Source organism: Coffea arabica, chromosome 9e, assembly GCF_036785885.1.
Source record: "Coffea arabica cultivar ET-39 chromosome 9e, Coffea Arabica ET-39 HiFi, whole genome shotgun sequence".
Taxonomy (NCBI): Eukaryota; Viridiplantae; Streptophyta; class Magnoliopsida; order Gentianales; family Rubiaceae; genus Coffea; species Coffea arabica.
Window position 1 is genome coordinate 24,703,758 of NC_092327.1, and position 20,281 is coordinate 24,724,038.

The 20,281-nt window shown below is 37.9% G+C and overlaps 2 protein-coding genes across 4 annotated transcripts; both read left to right on the forward strand.

Moving 5' to 3' along the window:
- Positions 1 to 269: 269 nt before the first annotated feature.
- LOC113720195 (uncharacterized) lies at positions 270 to 4,361 on the forward strand. 2 transcript variants are annotated; one of them, XM_072066352.1, is made up of 6 exons: positions 270 to 664; positions 1,472 to 2,890; positions 3,005 to 3,282; positions 3,359 to 3,477; positions 3,585 to 3,882; positions 4,003 to 4,361. In XM_072066352.1, exons 2-6 carry the CDS (start codon positions 1,479 to 1,481, stop codon positions 4,323 to 4,325), a joined length of 2,430 nt encoding a protein of 809 aa, XP_071922453.1. In that variant the 5' UTR covers positions 270 to 664; positions 1,472 to 1,478; the 3' UTR covers positions 4,326 to 4,361. The 2 variants fall into 2 exon arrangements, with proteins under 2 accessions (XP_071922453.1, XP_071922454.1); XM_072066353.1 differs by having other exon boundaries at positions 270 to 660.
- A 5,205-nt stretch (positions 4,362 to 9,566) lies between these two features.
- LOC140014835 (uncharacterized) lies at positions 9,567 to 13,658 on the forward strand. Of its 2 annotated transcripts, none has more exons than XM_072066356.1 (6): positions 9,567 to 9,961; positions 10,769 to 12,187; positions 12,302 to 12,579; positions 12,656 to 12,774; positions 12,882 to 13,179; positions 13,300 to 13,658. In XM_072066356.1, the coding sequence occupies exons 2-6, from the start codon at positions 10,776 to 10,778 to the stop codon at positions 13,620 to 13,622; spliced, it is 2,430 nt and encodes an 809-aa protein (XP_071922457.1). In that variant the 5' UTR covers positions 9,567 to 9,961; positions 10,769 to 10,775; the 3' UTR covers positions 13,623 to 13,658. The 2 variants fall into 2 exon arrangements, with proteins under 2 accessions (XP_071922457.1, XP_071922458.1); XM_072066357.1 differs by having other exon boundaries at positions 9,567 to 9,957.
- Positions 13,659 to 20,281: the final 6,623 nt, after the last annotated feature.

Sequence of the window (20,281 nt, forward strand, 5' to 3'; positions counted from 1 at the left end):
ATCGATCCGGATCGCATATAGAATCGTAAATTCATTGAATCTGTATAGGATCGCGGTAGGATCGGTAGGATCGTATAGGATCGTACGATCCTACGATCCTACGTCGATCCTACAGAAAAGGGCTGATTTGTGAAATACAAGGTTCGTTTTGGCGGTTTTGCAAGTAAAAATCAACATTTGGGGTAGGCTTGTAGTTTATCAAGAAATTGCAGGCCTTAGTTGCAATGTTTTAACAAATTTTGCCTTAAAGTCAAAAGGTTCCGTCAAAAAGCTTCGGTCTTCTTCATCTTCCCCAGTTCTCCTCAAGCAGACCTTTGTCATTTCTCTTCTCCTCTCCGCTGCCCAAATCAAATCCCTAATTTAAACCATCAAACCATCTCAAGCTTCGGGCTTCGGCTAACAAATTGCTGCGGGCCTGCGGCTTCTACCAAGAAGGCAAGAACCCACAAGCTACAGCCTACAGCCGACAGCTTCAATGCTTCAAGCTCCAGCAGCCATTGCTTCGGTTAGAATATCAAGCTACGAAATCCTCTGTTGCTGCCGTATTTTGGCCGTTTCAAGCTTCAAAGCTTGAAGCTCCAGCACCCGTTCTTCTCCAATTTTCGTGCTGCCAGCCTGCCACCACACTGAAGCTCAAGCACCAGTACTTCAATTAAGATCGTATGTGAGTGTGGTTATTTTCTTGCTTGAAAATTGATACTTGGGGAGATGGTGATTGATAAAGTTGTGATTTGTATTTGGTTTTCTTGGTATTTGAACATATATTGCTTTTGATTGAATTGAGTTGAAGTTGAAGGGAATTATTGACGGGTCCATTAATGAGAACTCATAAAATTATTTAATATAACATCATGATTAGTTAGTAATTAATCTCTCTAGAAACTTGAATGGTCTTTAGTTTTCCTCTCTGTTCTGTACTTAGCTTTTGGTTAAAGATTGTTGGTGCAGTTAGTGCCTCATCTGTGGCTTCAAATTTACTCTACTCTGCCACGACTTAAATCATATTTGCTTTCAAGACAAGATTAAAATTCACTACAGATTTTCTGCTAGAGCTTGTGGCTAGCGTGCAGAAATCTTCACAAGAAATATTAGATTTGACAATGGAATGGGAGCCCAAGTTCATGAATCTTAACATGGCGTTGGACCAGCCTATGTTGTTATATCACTAAGCCACCACCCAACATTTAAATTTTCCTACTTGTGCAGCCCATTCCACTTTACTGACCTGTTTAAATCTTAATCATTCTACTATTTTGTTTGTCTTTTCGTTCAAATTAAAAAAAAAACCATATCTAAATAGGGAAAAAAAAGTAAAAGAAATTACAGTTGCAAGCCAAAAATCTCTAATGAGAATTTCTTGTGCTGGTCTGGTCTGGCTTATTTTCTGAATGCTAGCTTTATTTTCTTTTATCAAGTGCTGGTCTGGTCTGAATTTCTTGGTTTCTTATGAATATTCTAATATATTTGGCAGTGCTTAAATGTCTTCATCCGCTTCAAAGAAACAAAGTAGAAAATCGGGTGCTCGATTGGATCCCGGGTGGGATCATGGAATTGAAATTGATGCTAATAAAAAACAAGTTCAGTGTAAATACTGTGGGATTACTCGAGCTGGTGGTGTGTATAGGCTTAAGCATCATTTAGCTTGTACACATACAAATGTTGAACCATGTCCCAGCGTTCCTGAAGATGTTAGAACCCAAATGTTTGATTTACTAAGTGCAAGTTCTGAGGAATCAAGGAAAAAAAAACAAAGGGTTAGTACCATGTATGATTTAGAAGAAGAAGAAAGTGAAGTTAAGCAGCAGGCTAAAAAATGTTCTATGGACAACTTTGTTGTGAGGAAATCTGGGGGGTTGAATGTGAGACAAACAACCATAAATGAGAAATGGAAGAAACAAGATAGAGATGAAGTTTGTCAAATAATGGCTAGGTGGTTCTATACAAGTGCCATTCCATTTAATGCTGTAAATAACCCATTGTTTCCTTTAATGATTAGGAAATTGGGAGAATATGGAAAAGGACTTAAACCACCTTCATACCATGAAATGAGGGTGACCTTTTTGAAAAAAGAGGTGCAAGAGACATTGAATTTGCTGAATATGTACAAAACAGAGTGGAAAAAAACTGGTTGTACTATTATGTCCGATGGATGGTCTGATCAGAGAAAGAGAACAATGAACAATTTTCTTGTGAATAGTCCAGCTGGTACTGTGTTCTTATCTTCGGTAGATACCACTGATATTTCAAAAACAGCTCAAAAATTATTTGAATTGTTAGATGGTATTGTGGAAAAAATTGGAGAGGATAATGTTGTGCAGGTCATCACCGATAATGCTTCTAATTATAAGGCAGCTGGAAAAATATTGATGGAAAAGAGAAAAAGATTGTTTTGGACCCCTTGTGCTGCTCATTGTATTGATCTAATGTTAGAAGATTTTCAAAAGTTTGATTCTCTCCACAAAGTTACTATACAAAAAGCGAAATCAGTGGTTACATATATTTATTCATGGGGTACAGTTATTAATTGGATGAAACAGTTTACTAATGGCAAGGAGTTGATTAGACCTGGAGTTACTCGTTTTGCTACTTCATACTTGACCATGAGACGTCTTAGCGAGCTGAAAGGGAATTTGTTTAACTTTTTCTGTTCGGATAAGTGGAAAACAAGCACGTATGCTAGGAGAAACAAGGGGAAAAAAATTGAGAGCATCATTTTTGATAATCAACAATTTTGGCCAAATGTGGAGTTATGTTTAAAGATAGCTTCGCCTCTTATCAAAGTATTGAGGATGGTTGATTCTGATGAAAAACCAGCCATGGGCTTTCTCTATAAAGCTATTGATCAGGCAAAAGAAGAAATCAAACAAAATGTGAACAATATTCGAAAGAGGTAAATTTTAAATAAATTGTCATATTAATTATGAGTTCATTTATAATTTCTGTGTTGGATAGTAGAATGAATTTTTTAGTTATTTTTTTAACCAAACTCATGTTTATATGCTAGATATGAATCGGCATTTGCTATCATTGATAAAAGATGGGAAGATCAATTGAGTCATCCTTTACATGCCGCGGGTTATTATTTGAATCCTCAATTTCAATATAGTCCAGATTTTCAGTCAGATGCAAATATAAAACGTGGCCTTTATGATTGCATTGCTAAGATGGTTCCCGAATCTGGTGAAAGGGTGAAGATTGATTTGCAATTAGATGACTTTCGACATGCAAATGGATTATTTGGTCATGAAAATGCTGTACTAACAAGAAACAAGAAATCTCCTGGTTAGTTACTATTTGAACTCTGTGTTTTTATTTTTAAAACCTTTACTAATTTGTTATTTATTTTAATTTCCTACAGCTGATTGGTGGGAATCTTATGGCGATGAGTGTCCAGAGTTGAAAAATTTTGCCATTCGAATTCTCAGTTTAACTTGTAGTTCTTCTGGATGTGAGCGAAATTGGAGCGCATTTGAATTGGTAATAATGTTTTCATATAATATAATATCTCATTTAGTATAATATTTTGTTTAGCATTTGAATTTAAGTTCGTAGTATAACTGTATAAGTTCTTTCAATTTCAATAGGTACATTCTAAGAGAAGAAACCGTTTGGCTCAAAAAAGAATGAATGATCTTGTGTTTGTGATGTACAACTTGAAGTTGAGAGAGAGACAAAGGCAAAGGCAACGTGTTATTGAAGAAATTCCTTTTGAGAATTTGCCTTCAGATGATGAATGGGTGACAGAGAGAGAAAATCCAACTCTTCCAAAAGAAAATAACTGGTTACGAGTTCTAGATGACAATCCCAAATGTGACACTTCAGATGAAGAGGGAAATGAAGATGATGAAATTGAAATACTTACAAGAAATGTGCAGAGAGTTTGTAAGTTTCTTTCTTTCTTCCAATTTAAGTATAAAGTTTATCCTTTTTTTGTTTTTATAGTTTTATTTTGCAAGTTCTCTTGTTTTTGGTAACTTTCATTATTATTGTTTGTTTATTTAGATGATCATGAAGATCGTCAAACCCATGTCCGTCGAAGACAAGTTAAGAAAATGAAAGAGATTCATGTTATTGATGAGGATGATGGGCCTTCAACTGAATTCGACCGCCAAGATGATGATTATCTTGATATGGTTCCCGAAACTGATCTTCAAATGGGAACTAATGATTTGGATGATACTAATTTGGATGGTGATAAAGATAATGCCGAAGATGAATTCCAAGAGAATTGGGATGGTGAAGATGATTGGGAAAATAATGATTTTGATAATATGGATTATGGGAATAATGAATTTGATTCAAACGATGAAAATGATTGGTTATAAATTAATGTATTTCTGAATTATTATGATACTTGAAAATGATGAATTGTTGCTATTTTATTTTTTATTTTTTCATGTTTGTTTAAACATGACAGATGACATTCTAGTAGTTAATTTTGATTTTGAAAATCTTTTTGGATGTTTGGCTTTTTGGTATTTGTGAAGGTTGATGATTATTTTATATTTGGAATTATGATTGTGTAAACTGTGAAGCATTTGGTTTTAAGACTTGAAATCATGACAGATAACAGGTTTATATTATCTTCTTTATTACTTGTCAGATAGTAAGTAAAAAATACTATATATTTATGAGTAACTTATTTATTTGATATCTTTTAGGATGTACAAAATGATATATGAATTTCAAATTCATTAATTTAGTAAATTTAGGAGTTTTTGGTAGGATCTTACGATCCTACGATCCGATCCTACGATCCGATTCTGTAAAACTAAAATCGATCCGACGTGGGATCCCGATTTTACAAACCTTGCCCTGCTCTCCTTCCCCTGTTAAGGAAAACAAAACTAAAGGGATGAGCTAAAAACTCAATTAGGTTCCGAACATGGGATCAAGTCATAAATCAAACAATAAGTACAGAAACATTTACAACATTTACAATAAGTCACACATGAAAAGGATACGTTCGTTCATTCGTTCGTTCATTCGTTCGTTCTCCTGTCATTCTCTTTATTCCTTCATTCGTTTGAAAATGCATTTTTCATTTATCAATAAAACCCTCGTTCGTTCATTCGTTCATTGCATTCAACCATTCCTGGACATTGGCCAGGCTCCACCAACCTCCACCAACCTACAAGGTAATACTCGAGTATACCAAACGTTCACCCAGGTCACCAAATCGCCCGATCGAGTCCGCTTCTGGCTCGAGTCGATCGGTAACAAGGGGCAGGGCCCAATTCAGCCAAAAGGCTTACATTCATGCACAAGTAACGTTCCAATCATTCAATCTTTGGAAATTTCACATTTATTTAGGTCGGGTGCAATAAAGTACACACCCGCCCAAAAAACTCGTTTTGGAAATCATTGAAAGCACTTAACACGTTATCAAACAACAATACGAGTCATGAAGTCAAGAAAATATAGCAACAAGGAACACTCACCGAATTATGCAAAATAACGTCCAAAATGTCCTATCGGATCTTACCTCGGTCACCCAGAAAACCTATGATTCGACGAGAAAGAATATTACAATTCATCTAGCAAAACAAGTAAGTGGAATCAAGGAACTCGACTAATTACGAGTAAAACGGATAAAGGTGACTTTAAAGTGAAAATAAAGCCATTTGGACCTGTGGACGGAAACAACTAGGGTGTCATAAACCAAACTCAAAGGGTTATAACAGTTCCAATGGAAAACACCTGAATCAAAGTCAAGTCGGAATCCAACAAGATAGGCTCAGAAATATTATTTTTCGGAATCGTTTATGTGGTTCAAAATCAATATACATTCAGGTAAGCATAATAAGACTCGATTACAAGTCACAAACCAAATCCACCTACTACCAAAACAAGCCTTCACTAGCACGTATAAGTACTAAAATAAACTAGGGAAAGTCCAAAAATGAAGGTTAAACCTTAAAACCTAAAAATAGTTTTGATTGGGCTACCGAGCTTTGATTGGGCTGAAAATTTACAGGCAACTATAAAACATCATTCTCTACAACTTTAATGTTTTGTACCAAGGCCAATTCGGCCTCTAACCTGGTCTAACAGAAACGGGCAGAACAGGGGTTAGTGAAACCCTAATCTGGAATCTCTGCCCCAAACCAGAATTTTTGTACAATCTATCACATCCAACATATCTCAACTTCATTTTACACTATAACTAACCAACAATCCATGACTAACCAACACCAAACATATGAAATCAGAAAAATCAAGCATAAACTAAAAATTCATCAATCTCTACCAAAAATCATAAAATCTTCCACTAAAACATCTCTTTAGCCATCACAAGTCATGAATTCACCATTATTGAAAACAAACAATGGATATTTACACACCGTACCTTGATAACTCACAAAAGGTAGTAGCTTAGGTCTCTTGTTTCCAAAACAACTCCACCAACTTCCTCAATCCTACCTAGCTAGAGGTTTTTATGGAATAATCTCAAGATTAATCGGTTGGATTGCAAGATTTAGGCAAGATTAGAAGCAAAAGGTTGAGAGTTTTCTTTTCTTGTCTTCTTGAAAGAGAGAGAGTCGGCCAAAGGCTTGCAAAATTGGGTGATTTTTGGGTCAAAATTAAGTATTAGTAAAGGTAAGAAATAATGGTCAAAGTCCAAGTTCGAATGAAAAATCGACACGTGGCACCTTGTAAGTTTAACACTTATCCTTTTGTCTCTCCATCATTAACCATCTAAGCAACCTCTAATTATCTCTTAACATCTAGCAAATTAATCCCAGTACACAAAACTTAACCTAATTGGCACAATTTTACCGAACTTACTGCACTAGCGGGTCCCACGCCCGGTATACGCTCCAAAAATCTCATGAACTAAATTATACTAGACAATAATTTAAAAACCCTATTTGTTCATAAAAATTAGCTAGAAAATTTTCCTAATAAAGAAAAGGCATAAGAAGCGTGCAAATAAATAAATTAAAGCCTAGAAAATAAGAAATTTTACGGGTTCTCACACTCTCTCCCCCTTAAGAAATTTCACCCTCGAAATTTTTACCTTCATTTGCCTCAGACGAGTCCGGAACTGTTTGGGTGCCTAACGCATAAGCTTTTACTGGCCCATTAGTTCGGTTCCCTCTTTCATTTGCTTGTTTTGTTTTAGTTCCCTCCGGTTGCGGAATACTACCTCCGCGTGATTGTTTCCTCGGACAGTTGCTAACTTGGTGCTCACCACTCCCACAAATCAAGCACTTCCGCACCTTCCGCCAACAATCGTTCTCGGTATGATTGGCCTTTCCGCAATAGCCACAAGTCAAGTAGGAAGCCCTCTTTCGGCTTTCTGGAGAAGTCTCCCCATATCCGGTTTGGCTTCCTTTGGTAGACCTTTCATTTCCCGCCCCTACTGTCCATGGCAGGTAGGACAAAAAGTTCACTTTCTGCATTTTAGAAGGTGCTATTGATTCACTAGGAGGTTCTTCAATCACACTACCAACTGCACCTATTTTCCGTGTTTGGGAGGCTTTTACTTGTGCCTTTGCATTCTCGATTCGTTGAGCCTTCTCAAGGGCCTCCGTAAAAGTATTCATTTGCGCCGCGGCTAATGCCTCTCGGATGTCCAAATTCAGTCCCTGTATAAACCGTCTTACTATTCGCCGTTCAGTGGCTACCAGTTCAGAAGCAAACTTGGATAATCTTGTAAATTTTGTTTCATATTCGGCCACACTTAACATTCCCTGGCGTAACCCAATAAACTCTTCCTCCCTCCTTTCTTGGACTAAAGGTGGGAGGTACTTCTCGTTAAATTCTCTTATGAAGTTCGCCCATGTCCAGATAGTCTGTTCTCTTTCCCACTTTGCTCTAATTACGTTCCACCATGATCGGGCCGGTCCCTCAAATTGAAATACTGCGAAGTTCACTTGCCTTTGCTCAGTACAGTTTAGGGCTGTGAAAATATTAACCATGGTTTCGATCCATTGTTCAGCCACGTCCGGATCAGGCCCTCCAAGGAATTTTGGCGGAGCAAACTTCTGGAACCTTTCAAGAGCCCTATCCTCGCCCATCTCAGGGTTTCGATTTTGGTTTACGGGTATTTGGCCTTGTTGATCCACCAGTCTTGCCAAGATATCCGTCATTTGTTGCATTGCCGTTGCCATTTGGTCTTCAGTCGCAGCTCTTAATCCCTGCTCTTGCTCGGCTGACGTTTCCCTTTCTCCTCTTGATTCCGGGGTCCGCTTAGTTCCCCGGCCTCGACCACGTCCACGACTACGTCTTTCATCCATAAATATGTTTTTCCCTCTCTCTTTTCTTTTCTTTTTCCCCAAAAGGTAATTTTAGTGAAGAATCACAGTAAATTGACTAAGCACCAATTCCAGCATACCAAATACACAAGTAAACATATATGCACATAACACGCCATATCAAGGAGGCGGATAATCAAATACACAAATACATGTCACAATTACATATCAAATTTGACAGATAATCATATACACGAATTCACAGGCTAACGTCATGTAGTAGCCATATATGGGTGCATCAAGAGAAAAGGGATACGTTGTCCCACACCCTGTTAACCCCGTCCGGTCTCTCACGTCACTTTCTATCCAACTAGATGTTCATTGGCCTCTTGAAATCACTCTAGCCAGACAAAGCCTGTTCTTTTCCCAAAAATGCAAATCTCAAATACTGAGCATCGCCTCAACGCCAGAGTACTCGGGCACGAGAATCCGAAATAAGACAATTCACATCTCGAGCTGGCCAGTCCCAAGAGTAAACTATTTACAATCGAAATTCCTACCAGACGTACCTCTCTCAGATCCTCAAATACCACAAGAAAGTTAAGGCCTATCACATTCACAATTCAGATATTAGACTCGAACGAGCACTTATTCCTTCATATCTATTCACCACTCAGTCCAGGCTCACTCCACGCAGAGACCACGCGAAGCAGGCTCTGATACCAACTGTGACAGCCCCACTTTCTCCTTAGGCGAACTAGAGGGTTCAGCGGACCGCCTGCCCAACTCTCGCCGGGACTCAGTCGTTCACTCACACAAATCAGAAATAGAACCACAAGAAAGAGCAAAATGAGGATCCAAAACTTAACACAAAACTTATATACATTGTTATCTCAGAAAGAAGTACAACCGTCGAGAATACAAAAGTTCTCAAGTCACCATACAACCAGCCCGTGTCAAGCACTAGGGCGAGAACCAAAACAAAACCAAAACTAGACCTAACCAGTCGATACAGAGCTCTCGCCCCTGCTCCATAGTTATTAAAATCGCGATCCGGATCGTAGGATCGTACGATCCTACGATCCGGAAATGCAAAATCGATCCGGATCGCATATAGAATCGTAAATTCATTGAATCTGTATAGGATCGCGGTAGGATCGGTAGGATCGTATAGGATCGTACGATCCTACGATCCTACGTCGATCCTACAGAAAAGGGCTGATTTGTGAAATACAAGGTTCGTTTTGGCGGTTTTGCAAGTAAAAATCAACATTTGGGGTAGGCTTGTAGTTTATCAAGAAATTGCAGGCCTTAGTTGCAATGTTTTAACAAATTTTGCCTTAAAGTCAAAAGGTTCCGTCAAAAAGCTTCGGTCTTCTTCATCTTCCCCAGTTCTCCTCAAGCAGACCTTTGTCATTTCTCTTCTCCTCTCCGCTGCCCAAATCAAATCCCTAATTTAAACCATCAAACCATCTCAAGCTTCGGGCTTCGGCTAACAAATTGCTGCGGGCCTGCGGCTTCTACCAAGAAGGCAAGAACCCACAAGCTACAGCCTACAGCCGACAGCTTCAATGCTTCAAGCTCCAGCAGCCATTGCTTCGGTTAGAATATCAAGCTACGAAATCCTCTGTTGCTGCCGTATTTTGGCCGTTTCAAGCTTCAAAGCTTGAAGCTCCAGCACCCGTTCTTCTCCAATTTTCGTGCTGCCAGCCTGCCACCACACTGAAGCTCAAGCACCAGTACTTCAATTAAGATCGTATGTGAGTGTGGTTATTTTCTTGCTTGAAAATTGATACTTGGGGAGATGGTGATTGATAAAGTTGTGATTTGTATTTGGTTTTCTTGGTATTTGAACATATATTGCTTTTGATTGAATTGAGTTGAAGTTGAAGGGAATTATTGACGGGTCCATTAATGAGAACTCATAAAATTATTTAATATAACATCATGATTAGTTAGTAATTAATCTCTCTAGAAACTTGAATGGTCTTTAGTTTTCCTCTCTGTTCTGTACTTAGCTTTTGGTTAAAGATTGTTGGTGCAGTTAGTGCCTCATCTGTGGCTTCAAATTTACTCTACTCTGCCACGACTTAAATCATATTTGCTTTCAAGACAAGATTAAAATTCACTACAGATTTTCTGCTAGAGCTTGTGGCTAGCGTGCAGAAATCTTCACAAGAAATATTAGATTTGACAATGGAATGGGAGCCCAAGTTCATGAATCTTAACATGGCGTTGGACCAGCCTATGTTGTTATATCACTAAGCCACCACCCAACATTTAAATTTTCCTACTTGTGCAGCCCATTCCACTTTACTGACCTGTTTAAATCTTAATCATTCTACTATTTTGTTTGTCTTTTCGTTCAAATTAAAAAAAAAACCATATCTAAATAGGGAAAAAAAAGTAAAAGAAATTACAGTTGCAAGCCAAAAATCTCTAATGAGAATTTCTTGTGCTGGTCTGGTCTGGCTTATTTTCTGAATGCTAGCTTTATTTTCTTTTATCAAGTGCTGGTCTGGTCTGAATTTCTTGGTTTCTTATGAATATTCTAATATATTTGGCAGTGCTTAAATGTCTTCATCCGCTTCAAAGAAACAAAGTAGAAAATCGGGTGCTCGATTGGATCCCGGGTGGGATCATGGAATTGAAATTGATGCTAATAAAAAACAAGTTCAGTGTAAATACTGTGGGATTACTCGAGCTGGTGGTGTGTATAGGCTTAAGCATCATTTAGCTTGTACACATACAAATGTTGAACCATGTCCCAGCGTTCCTGAAGATGTTAGAACCCAAATGTTTGATTTACTAAGTGCAAGTTCTGAGGAATCAAGGAAAAAAAAACAAAGGGTTAGTACCATGTATGATTTAGAAGAAGAAGAAAGTGAAGTTAAGCAGCAGGCTAAAAAATGTTCTATGGACAACTTTGTTGTGAGGAAATCTGGGGGGTTGAATGTGAGACAAACAACCATAAATGAGAAATGGAAGAAACAAGATAGAGATGAAGTTTGTCAAATAATGGCTAGGTGGTTCTATACAAGTGCCATTCCATTTAATGCTGTAAATAACCCATTGTTTCCTTTAATGATTAGGAAATTGGGAGAATATGGAAAAGGACTTAAACCACCTTCATACCATGAAATGAGGGTGACCTTTTTGAAAAAAGAGGTGCAAGAGACATTGAATTTGCTGAATATGTACAAAACAGAGTGGAAAAAAACTGGTTGTACTATTATGTCCGATGGATGGTCTGATCAGAGAAAGAGAACAATGAACAATTTTCTTGTGAATAGTCCAGCTGGTACTGTGTTCTTATCTTCGGTAGATACCACTGATATTTCAAAAACAGCTCAAAAATTATTTGAATTGTTAGATGGTATTGTGGAAAAAATTGGAGAGGATAATGTTGTGCAGGTCATCACCGATAATGCTTCTAATTATAAGGCAGCTGGAAAAATATTGATGGAAAAGAGAAAAAGATTGTTTTGGACCCCTTGTGCTGCTCATTGTATTGATCTAATGTTAGAAGATTTTCAAAAGTTTGATTCTCTCCACAAAGTTACTATACAAAAAGCGAAATCAGTGGTTACATATATTTATTCATGGGGTACAGTTATTAATTGGATGAAACAGTTTACTAATGGCAAGGAGTTGATTAGACCTGGAGTTACTCGTTTTGCTACTTCATACTTGACCATGAGACGTCTTAGCGAGCTGAAAGGGAATTTGTTTAACTTTTTCTGTTCGGATAAGTGGAAAACAAGCACGTATGCTAGGAGAAACAAGGGGAAAAAAATTGAGAGCATCATTTTTGATAATCAACAATTTTGGCCAAATGTGGAGTTATGTTTAAAGATAGCTTCGCCTCTTATCAAAGTATTGAGGATGGTTGATTCTGATGAAAAACCAGCCATGGGCTTTCTCTATAAAGCTATTGATCAGGCAAAAGAAGAAATCAAACAAAATGTGAACAATATTCGAAAGAGGTAAATTTTAAATAAATTGTCATATTAATTATGAGTTCATTTATAATTTCTGTGTTGGATAGTAGAATGAATTTTTTAGTTATTTTTTTAACCAAACTCATGTTTATATGCTAGATATGAATCGGCATTTGCTATCATTGATAAAAGATGGGAAGATCAATTGAGTCATCCTTTACATGCCGCGGGTTATTATTTGAATCCTCAATTTCAATATAGTCCAGATTTTCAGTCAGATGCAAATATAAAACGTGGCCTTTATGATTGCATTGCTAAGATGGTTCCCGAATCTGGTGAAAGGGTGAAGATTGATTTGCAATTAGATGACTTTCGACATGCAAATGGATTATTTGGTCATGAAAATGCTGTACTAACAAGAAACAAGAAATCTCCTGGTTAGTTACTATTTGAACTCTGTGTTTTTATTTTTAAAACCTTTACTAATTTGTTATTTATTTTAATTTCCTACAGCTGATTGGTGGGAATCTTATGGCGATGAGTGTCCAGAGTTGAAAAATTTTGCCATTCGAATTCTCAGTTTAACTTGTAGTTCTTCTGGATGTGAGCGAAATTGGAGCGCATTTGAATTGGTAATAATGTTTTCATATAATATAATATCTCATTTAGTATAATATTTTGTTTAGCATTTGAATTTAAGTTCGTAGTATAACTGTATAAGTTCTTTCAATTTCAATAGGTACATTCTAAGAGAAGAAACCGTTTGGCTCAAAAAAGAATGAATGATCTTGTGTTTGTGATGTACAACTTGAAGTTGAGAGAGAGACAAAGGCAAAGGCAACGTGTTATTGAAGAAATTCCTTTTGAGAATTTGCCTTCAGATGATGAATGGGTGACAGAGAGAGAAAATCCAACTCTTCCAAAAGAAAATAACTGGTTACGAGTTCTAGATGACAATCCCAAATGTGACACTTCAGATGAAGAGGGAAATGAAGATGATGAAATTGAAATACTTACAAGAAATGTGCAGAGAGTTTGTAAGTTTCTTTCTTTCTTCCAATTTAAGTATAAAGTTTATCCTTTTTTTGTTTTTATAGTTTTATTTTGCAAGTTCTCTTGTTTTTGGTAACTTTCATTATTATTGTTTGTTTATTTAGATGATCATGAAGATCGTCAAACCCATGTCCGTCGAAGACAAGTTAAGAAAATGAAAGAGATTCATGTTATTGATGAGGATGATGGGCCTTCAACTGAATTCGACCGCCAAGATGATGATTATCTTGATATGGTTCCCGAAACTGATCTTCAAATGGGAACTAATGATTTGGATGATACTAATTTGGATGGTGATAAAGATAATGCCGAAGATGAATTCCAAGAGAATTGGGATGGTGAAGATGATTGGGAAAATAATGATTTTGATAATATGGATTATGGGAATAATGAATTTGATTCAAACGATGAAAATGATTGGTTATAAATTAATGTATTTCTGAATTATTATGATACTTGAAAATGATGAATTGTTGCTATTTTATTTTTTATTTTTTCATGTTTGTTTAAACATGACAGATGACATTCTAGTAGTTAATTTTGATTTTGAAAATCTTTTTGGATGTTTGGCTTTTTGGTATTTGTGAAGGTTGATGATTATTTTATATTTGGAATTATGATTGTGTAAACTGTGAAGCATTTGGTTTTAAGACTTGAAATCATGACAGATAACAGGTTTATATTATCTTCTTTATTACTTGTCAGATAGTAAGTAAAAAATACTATATATTTATGAGTAACTTATTTATTTGATATCTTTTAGGATGTACAAAATGATATATGAATTTCAAATTCATTAATTTAGTAAATTTAGGAGTTTTTGGTAGGATCTTACGATCCTACGATCCGATCCTACGATCCGATTCTGTAAAACTAAAATCGATCCGACGTGGGATCCCGATTTTACAAACCTTGCCCTGCTCTCCTTCCCCTGTTAAGGAAAACAAAACTAAAGGGATGAGCTAAAAACTCAATTAGGTTCCGAACATGGGATCAAGTCATAAATCAAACAATAAGTACAGAAACATTTACAACATTTACAATAAGTCACACATGAAAAGGATACGTTCGTTCATTCGTTCGTTCATTCGTTCGTTCTCCTGTCATTCTCTTTATTCCTTCATTCGTTTGAAAATGCATTTTTCATTTATCAATAAAACCCTCGTTCGTTCATTCGTTCATTGCATTCAACCATTCCTGGACATTGGCCAGGCTCCACCAACCTCCACCAACCTACAAGGTAATACTCGAGTATACCAAACGTTCACCCAGGTCACCAAATCGCCCGATCGAGTCCGCTTCTGGCTCGAGTCGATCGGTAACAAGGGGCAGGGCCCAATTCAGCCAAAAGGCTTACATTCATGCACAAGTAACGTTCCAATCATTCAATCTTTGGAAATTTCACATTTATTTAGGTCGGGTGCAATAAAGTACACACCCGCCCAAAAAACTCGTTTTGGAAATCATTGAAAGCACTTAACACGTTATCAAACAACAATACGAGTCATGAAGTCAAGAAAATATAGCAACAAGGAACACTCACCGAATTATGCAAAATAACGTCCAAAATGTCCTATCGGATCTTACCTCGGTCACCCAGAAAACCTATGATTCGACGAGAAAGAATATTACAATTCATCTAGCAAAACAAGTAAGTGGAATCAAGGAACTCGACTAATTACGAGTAAAACGGATAAAGGTGACTTTAAAGTGAAAATAAAGCCATTTGGACCTGTGGACGGAAACAACTAGGGTGTCATAAACCAAACTCAAAGGGTTATAACAGTTCCAATGGAAAACACCTGAATCAAAGTCAAGTCGGAATCCAACAAGATAGGCTCAGAAATATTATTTTTCGGAATCGTTTATGTGGTTCAAAATCAATATACATTCAGGTAAGCATAATAAGACTCGATTACAAGTCACAAACCAAATCCACCTACTACCAAAACAAGCCTTCACTAGCACGTATAAGTACTAAAATAAACTAGGGAAAGTCCAAAAATGAAGGTTAAACCTTAAAACCTAAAAATAGTTTTGATTGGGCTACCGAGCTTTGATTGGGCTGAAAATTTACAGGCAACTATAAAACATCATTCTCTACAACTTTAATGTTTTGTACCAAGGCCAATTCGGCCTCTAACCTGGTCTAACAGAAACGGGCAGAACAGGGGTTAGTGAAACCCTAATCTGGAATCTCTGCCCCAAACCAGAATTTTTGTACAATCTATCACATCCAACATATCTCAACTTCATTTTACACTATAACTAACCAACAATCCATGACTAACCAACACCAAACATATGAAATCAGAAAAATCAAGCATAAACTAAAAATTCATCAATCTCTACCAAAAATCATAAAATCTTCCACTAAAACATCTCTTTAGCCATCACAAGTCATGAATTCACCATTATTGAAAACAAACAATGGATATTTACACACCGTACCTTGATAACTCACAAAAGGTAGTAGCTTAGGTCTCTTGTTTCCAAAACAACTCCACCAACTTCCTCAATCCTACCTAGCTAGAGGTTTTTATGGAATAATCTCAAGATTAATCGGTTGGATTGCAAGATTTAGGCAAGATTAGAAGCAAAAGGTTGAGAGTTTTCTTTTCTTGTCTTCTTGAAAGAGAGAGAGTCGGCCAAAGGCTTGCAAAATTGGGTGATTTTTGGGTCAAAATTAAGTATTAGTAAAGGTAAGAAATAATGGTCAAAGTCCAAGTTCGAATGAAAAATCGACACGTGGCACCTTGTAAGTTTAACACTTATCCTTTTGTCTCTCCATCATTAACCATCTAAGCAACCTCTAATTATCTCTTAACATCTAGCAAATTAATCCCAGTACACAAAACTTAACCTAATTGGCACAATTTTACCGAACTTACTGCACTAGCGGGTCCCACGCCCGGTATACGCTCCAAAAATCTCATGAACTAAATTATACTAGACAATAATTTAAAAACCCTATTTGTTCATAAAAATTAGCTAGAAAATTTTCCTAATAAAGAAAAGGCATAAGAAGCGTGCAAATAAATAAATTAAAGCCTAGAAAATAAGAAATTTTACGGGTTCTCACACTCTCTCCCCCTTAAGAAATTTCACCCTCGAAATTTTTACCTTCATTTGCCTCAGACGAGTCCGGAACTGTTTGGGTGCCTAACGCATAAGCTTTTACTGGCCCATTAGTTCGGTTCCTTCTTTCATTTGCTTGTTTTGTTTTAGTTCCCTCCGGTTGCGGAATACTACCTCCGCGTGATTGTTTCCTCGGACAGTTGCTAACTTGGTGCTCACCACTCCCACAAATCAAGCACTTCCGCACCTTCCGCCAACAATCGTTCTCGGTATGATTGGCCTTTCCGCAATAGCCACAAGTCAAGTAGGAAGCCCTCTTTCGGCTTTCTGGAGAAGTCTCCCCATATCCGGTTTGGCTTCCTTTGGTAGACCTTTCATTTCCCGCCCCTACTGTCCATGGCAGGTAGGACAAAAAGTTCACTTTCTGCATTTTAGAAGGTGCTATTGATTCACTAGGAGGTTCTTCAATCACACTACCAACTGCACCTCTTTTCCGTGTTTGGGAGGCTTTTACTTGTGCCTTTGCATTCTCGATTCGTTGAGCCTTCTCAAGGGCCTCCGTAAAAGTATTCATTTGCGCCGCGGCTAATGCCTCTCGGATGTCCAAATTCAGTCCCTGTATAAACCGTCTTACTATTCGCCGTTCAGTGGCTACCAGTTCAGAAGCAAACTTGGATAATCTTGTAAATTTTGTTTCATATTCGGCCACACTTAACGTTCCCTGGCGTAACCCAATAAACTCTTCCTCCCTCCTTTCTTGGACTAAAGGTGGGAGGTACTTCTCGTTAAATTCTCTTATGAAGTTCGCCCATGTCCAGATAGTCTGTTCTTTTTCCCACTTTGCTCTAATTACGTTCCACCATGATCGGGCCGGTCCCTCAAATTGAAATACTGCGAAGTTCACTTGCCTTTGCTCAGTACAGTTTAGGGCTGTGAAAATATTAACCATGGTTTCGATCCATTGTTCAGCCACGTCCGGATCAGGCCCTCCAAGGAATTTTGGCGGAGCAAACTTCTGGAACCTTTCAAGAGCCCTATCCTCGCCCATCTCAGGGTTTCGATTTTGGTTTACGGGTATTTGGCCTTGTTGATCCACCAGTCTTGCCAAGATATCCGTCATTTGTTGCATTGCCGTTGCCATTTGGTCTTCAGTCGCAGCTCTTAATCCCTGCTCTTGCTCGGCTGACGTTTCCCTTTCTCCTCTTGATTTCGGGGTCCGCTTAGTTCCCCGGCCTCGACCACGTCCACGACTACGTCTTTCATCCATAAATATGTTTTTCCCTCTCTCTTTTCTTTTCTTTTTCCCCAAAAGGTAATTTTAGTGAAGAATCACAGCAAATTGACTAAGCACCAATTCCAGCATACCAAATACACAAGTAAACATATATGCACATAACACGCCATATCAAGGAGGCGGATAATCAAATACACAAATACATGTCACAATTACATATCAAATTTGACAGATAATCATATACACGAATTCACAGGCTAACGTCATGTAGTAGCCATATATGGGTGCATCAAGAGAAAAGGGATACGTTGTCCCACACCCTGTTAACCCCGTCCGGTCTCTCACGTCACTTTCTATCCAACTAGATGTTCATTGGCCTCTTGAAATCACTCTAGCCAGACAAAGCCTGTTCTTTTCCCAAAAATGCAAATCTCAAATACTGAGCATCGCCTCAACGCCAGAGTACTCGGGCACGAGAATCCGAAATAAGACAATTCACATCTCGAGCTGGCCAGTCCCAAGAGTAAACTATTTACAATCGAAATTCCTACCAAACGTACCTCTCTCAGATCCTCAAATACCACAAGAAAGTTAAGGCCTATCACATTCACAATTCAGATATTAGACTCGAACGAGCACTTATTCCTTCATATCTATTCACCACTCAGTCCAGGCTCACTCCACGCAGAGACCACGTGAAGCAGGCTCTGATACCAACTGTGACAGCCCCACTTTCTCCTTAGGCGAACTAGAGGGTTCAGCGGACCGCCTGCCCAACTCTCGCCGGGACTCAGTCGTTCACTCACACAAATCAGAAATAGAACCACAAGAAAGAGCAAAATGAGGATCCAAAACTTAACACAAAACTTATATACATTGTTATCTCAGAAAGAAGTACAACCGTCGAGAATACAAAAGTTCTCAAGTCACCATACAACCAGCCCGTGTCAAGCACTAGGGCGAGAACCAAAACAAAACCAAAACTAGACCTAACCAGTCGATACAGAGCTCTCGCCCCTGCTCTCCTTCCCCTGTTAAGGAAAACAAAACTAAAGGGATGAGCTAAAAGCTCAATTAGGTTCCGAACATGGGATCAAGTCATAAATCAAACAATAAGTACAGAAACATTTACAACATTTACAATAAGTCACACATGAAAAGGATACGTTCGTTCATTCGTTCGTTCATTCGTTCGTTCTCCTGTCATTCTCTTTATTCCTTCATTCGTTTGAAAATGCATTTTTCATTTATCAATAAAACCCTCGTTCGTTCATTCGTTCATTGCATTCAACCATTCCTGGACATTGGCCAGGCTCCACCAACCTCCACCAACCTACAAGGTAATACTCGAGTATACCAAACGTTCACCCAGGTCACCAAATCGCCCGATCGAGTCCGCTTCTGGCTCGAGTCGATCGGTAACAAGGGGCAGGGCCCAATTCAGCCAAAAGGCTTACATTCATGCACAAGTAACGTTCCAATCATTCAATCTTTGGAAATTTCACATTTATTTAGGTCGGGTGCAATAAAGTACACACCCGCCCAAAAAACTCGTTTTGGAAATCATTGAAAGCACTTAACACGTTATCAAACAACAATACGAGTCATGAAGTCAAGAAAATATAGCAACAAGGAACACTCACCGAATTATGCAAAATAACGTCCAAAATGTCCTATCGGATCTTACCTCGGTCACCCAGAAAACCTATGATTCGACGAGAAAGAATATTACAATTCATCTAGCAAAACAAGTAAGTGGAATCAAGGAACTCGACTAATTACGAGTAAAACGGATAAAGGTGACTTTAAAGTGAAAATAAAGCCATTTGGACCTGTGGACGGAAACAACTAGGGTGTCATAAACCAAACTCAAAGGGTTATAACAGTTCCAATGGAAAACACCTGAATCAAAGTCAAGTCGGAATCCAACAAGATAGGCTCAGAAATATTATTTTTCGGAATCGTTTATGTGGTTCAAAATCAATATACATTCAAGTAAGCATAATAAGACTCGATTACAAGTCACAAACCAAATCCACCTACTACCAAAACAAGCCTTCACTAGTACGTATAAGTACTAAAATAAACTAGGGAAAGTCCAAAAATGAAGGTTAAACCTTAAAACCTAAAAATAGTTTTGATGTCATTTAGCGTATTGGCCACAACCGGCACTACGATTATCGGATGGAGGTGAAAGATACACCGTTTCGAAGCTAACAGAAAGGGCTACAATGTTGAAGAAGGCCACTCAGTCCAGTTTGTAGTGAAACTAGGTCAAAATTGAAATATACGAAACCAGAATCTCACAAACAGGTTGGCTAACCGCACAATTGTGAAACAGCAACAACTCAGGCTACTGAAGTCCGATTGAAGTGTATCTTATGGTGTTTCGAAGCTAAAACACAACCCTACATTTATTATAAATACCTCCAAGGCCAAATCATGCATTTTCATGATAAAAAATGGAAAACTACACGAAAACAGCATTCTGGGCGCGAAACAGGTTTCATGGACAGTCAAGGGTATTTCGATCGTTTCACATGCTACAGTAGTCTGATCAAGCTGAAATTTTGAAGGCAACTATTTTATACCATTGGCTACAACTTTTATGTTTTGGCCAAAATCTAATTCGGTAAGGATCATGGTGAAACGTCACGGTCAGATTAGGTGAAATGACAACCCTGTTCGCTGAACACCTACCTAGACCAGTCTAGGTATTTCCGTCTTATCTCAGGCTACCAAGCTTGGATTGGGCTGAAAATTTACAGGCAACT